At 37.8% G+C, this 3,401-nt stretch overlaps 1 protein-coding gene across 1 annotated transcript; it reads left to right on the top strand.

The window, feature by feature from the left end:
• Nucleotides 1-707: 707 nt before the first annotated feature.
• LOC107640899 (uncharacterized) lies at nt 708-1,616 on the top strand. Its single transcript, XM_016344401.2, has one exon. The coding sequence runs from the start codon at nt 708-710 to the stop codon at nt 1,614-1,616; it is 909 nt and encodes a 302-aa protein (XP_016199887.1).
• Nucleotides 1,617-3,401: the final 1,785 nt, after the last annotated feature.

Raw genomic sequence — 3,401 nt, 5'->3', positions numbered from 1 at the left:
GGGACACCGCCAAACAACAAACCATCGGCACGAAGACCATTCAGTCTGAGATCTAGTCACTAGACCGGACATATTGAACCGTGCGCATTGAACCGGAAACCGGCAAACAACAAACAATATACACGATAATCATTTATTTCAATTACTACCAACATAAATATTTAACTTTTTGTTAATGATTCTTATTTCTCTCTAAATTTTATGTTTTATTAGTTTTAATTAAAAATATTGTTTCCCACTTTTAATATATTATTTTTATTTTGGTCTATAAATATTAATTTTATTAGAGAATTAATTAGTAACATCTATTCAGTCATCTAACTTAAACGATAATGTAGTATACAAAAATTATTACTGCCTATGCTAGATAACCTGTTATGATTCATAGAATATGGCGCTGTTTACGCAATTAAATTTCAATTTCGCCTTACTAGATAAAGTTATCACATGTTCTTTTTCAAGAAGAAACTATAAACCGCACCTAGTGGTATCAATAAAATCATATACATGTATACAATGTAATTAAGGCCATTAAATAATATTCCAATTAGGTAGGTGATGGTTAGTCTAGGACTACGAGCAATAAGATGGTGCAATAAAGTGGAGACCATGCTGCATGACTACAAGAAGGAGGAAATGAGTAGGTGGTCTAAGCATAAAAAACTACAACTACAAACTATATGCTTACAAATTCTAACCCATACAACATGGATACTAGAAGGAAGCCCTCAACCATGGCAATTAAATGTTTGGAAATGTTTCATGGAATCGATCGAACTGCATTCAGGATCCTGACGCAAGTCCTTCACCGCGAAGTTAAACAGTCCCTGATGGTCATGGCATTTCTACTGTCACTGGAGACAATGAGACTGAATGGTATTGTGCAAACAGCCATAAAAAAGGAAGGCTGGTTTATGAACAGTCTTGCCGATGAATGTGTCATCTGTTTGCAATGCCTACTATCTCAGGAGTTCTCTGGGGTTGTGGAGAACTCCAGAAAACTCGAAACCCTCGGACACGTGCTGAAAACTGAGCTCACGTTATACCAGGTTCATAGAATGAGATCCGTCCTCCTAACTCTAATTCCCGATACCCTATCTACCATTTGCGCTAGAATTCTAGGCGACATAACGATGGATGCGGTGTGGTTGGAGTACCAGAGGACTCCTAAAGAACTACTGGGTTTCAACACACAGGACCAGTGCATATCGGTTGCACTAGAGGCATTGAGTAGACATAACAATGGCCGAGGATTGCATATGCAACAAGGAGGAAGGCAAATTGAGCAAGATAAGGGAAAGCAGAAGTACGTCTGCAAGGAGCTGGATGACGCGGAACGTCCAAAGACACTGACCGTATGCTTCGGTCGAGAGTCCATGCCCACTGCAGATGGCATTGCTGAGTTTTTCTGCAACATGTTTGGTCATGTGGTTCAAAGGGTGACAGTCATGCCTCGGAGGGACAAAGACTCGGGTGATTTTGCTTTCGTTCTTTTCAACGACGCATCAATCCCGCGCATTATCATGGGGGACAAAAACGTCGTTCATCATACCATACAAGGCATGAAATGTTGGATCAGATGGTGGACAGGAACACATTATCGCTGTGTGAATTAGTCATACAATATACGATAAAGGTTAGTGTCTTTTTTCCAAAATAATCTAGTTACAACAGAATCTTGACTTGTTAAGGGAGCTGAAATATACGTTATAGGCTCATTTTTAATATCCAAGTTAGATTATCTTTCCATGTTACTTGATTCTGTTGATAGAATCTTGATCAATCTGGTTCCTTATTCGGCTGTGGTCATGAAGTTTAAATTAGAAATAACAAACCCTATGACCATTAATTAAGTTAATGTCGTTTGGAGTCCTTCACCATCAACCTCCCAAACATAAGATATTATTATGTACTTGAACTTGTTGGGACTAACGTAGGAGACATAACAGGAATGTTATTTTGGAAATATATTACTTGAATTTCACCTTTTTTAGTTGGACATTTTAAATTCGGACTGGTGTATGTGGCAGACAATTTGTGTATAAGTTTTAATTTTTTTCGTGGGCACTAAAACTGTTGTTATGAAAAAAAATCTTTCTAAAACGTCAAGGATTATACACTATAACCAAAAATTCTAAATTACATTTAAGTGGGCCAGTGACAATGTACTTGTTTTGGAAATCTAGTACGTTTCTTTTTTTTTTTTAACTTTTTTAATACCCAAAACCGGGAGAGTGCTCAGACTAACAAATAACAAAGTTAAGAAATCAAATAAACACAGCATTCTTGAGGGAATACAATATAGTGACAATGATTTTGTTATGGCCACAAACAAATCTTAAACAAGAAGAATAGCTAAACCTCTAAAATTATTTTTATGGTAAAACTGATTATTTAACAGTTAACACAAAATTTTTTTTCATGTGTAATGCTTAACGTAATCCATTGTTTTCCCACATAATATTGTTATCATATATGATATGTGCAAACAGTATCATTTGCATTCAGTAGAATTAAAGGATACAGATTGAATGGGACGTGGTACGTGGGCTGGGTTATTGCTTTGTGGTTTTTGGTCTTGGTCTTCAGAGGTGGACTTGTTTAAGGTAGTTGGGCCAATGAGTGGTGTGGGCTTATTCACTTTGCAGTGGGGGTCATGTGGTTTCATTTTGTAGGTCCAGAGCATAGATAAGAAGAGGTGGATCTGGAAGAGAAGAACGAGAACCACAAATTGCCGATCCTAATGAGATAAGACTTTATCCACATCCAAGATCACTCTATCCAACACCAAGCGAGGGTTCTACAAATGGGCAGATTGTCTTCAACCCCATCAACGCTCATTTGGTTGAGGTTTTCCCTAATTCCACAAATCGTCACAATTAGTGGTAGTATCGTGGATGCCCTGTATCGTCTCACATGATGACTTGTTTCTCGCTAAATCAAAGTGGCTCTATCGTCGATACGATGGTAAGTTCTTCTCGGTTTATGGAATAATTTGTGAAGTCATTATATTAGGTTGTGTATTTGGACATGATTTTGTTGGAACATGGTTGTTAATGTATATAATTGATTTGATGAATGACTTATTGAGTGTTTTATACCTGATGTGTCTGTCTGGGATTTCAGATTGTCTTCGGGGAGCAGTGTTCATTCCAATTGTTGCTGGGTGGACTTTTCTGATCCAAGATCCACGTTGGTCGATGAAATTGACAGCCATGTGGTTGCCATCGCCGTTCGGATGCTGGAAACTGAACTCACAGGTGAAGCCACTCAATAACCGAACCCAAAGCAGCCAACAAATCTGACTATGAAGGTAAGACAATGGCGTGATGGTTGTAATGTGAATAAAATTTTCAGAGTTACTTGGTTAGGCTCTTTTAACACAATATTGTCGGAGGTAC

The sequence above is a fragment of the Arachis ipaensis genome, chromosome B5 (genome assembly GCF_059453495.1).
Source record: "Arachis ipaensis isolate K30076 ecotype BB chromosome B5, ASM5945349v1, whole genome shotgun sequence".
Lineage (NCBI taxonomy): Eukaryota > Viridiplantae > Streptophyta > Magnoliopsida > Fabales > Fabaceae > Arachis > Arachis ipaensis.
This window is presented reverse-complemented; position numbering and strand designations above follow the sequence as displayed.

Excerpts from the sequence above, each read along its gene's own strand:
- LOC107640899 (XM_016344401.2), top strand. The coding sequence starts at position 708 with ATGGATACTAGAAGGAAGCCCTCAACCATGGCAATTAAATGTTTGGAA.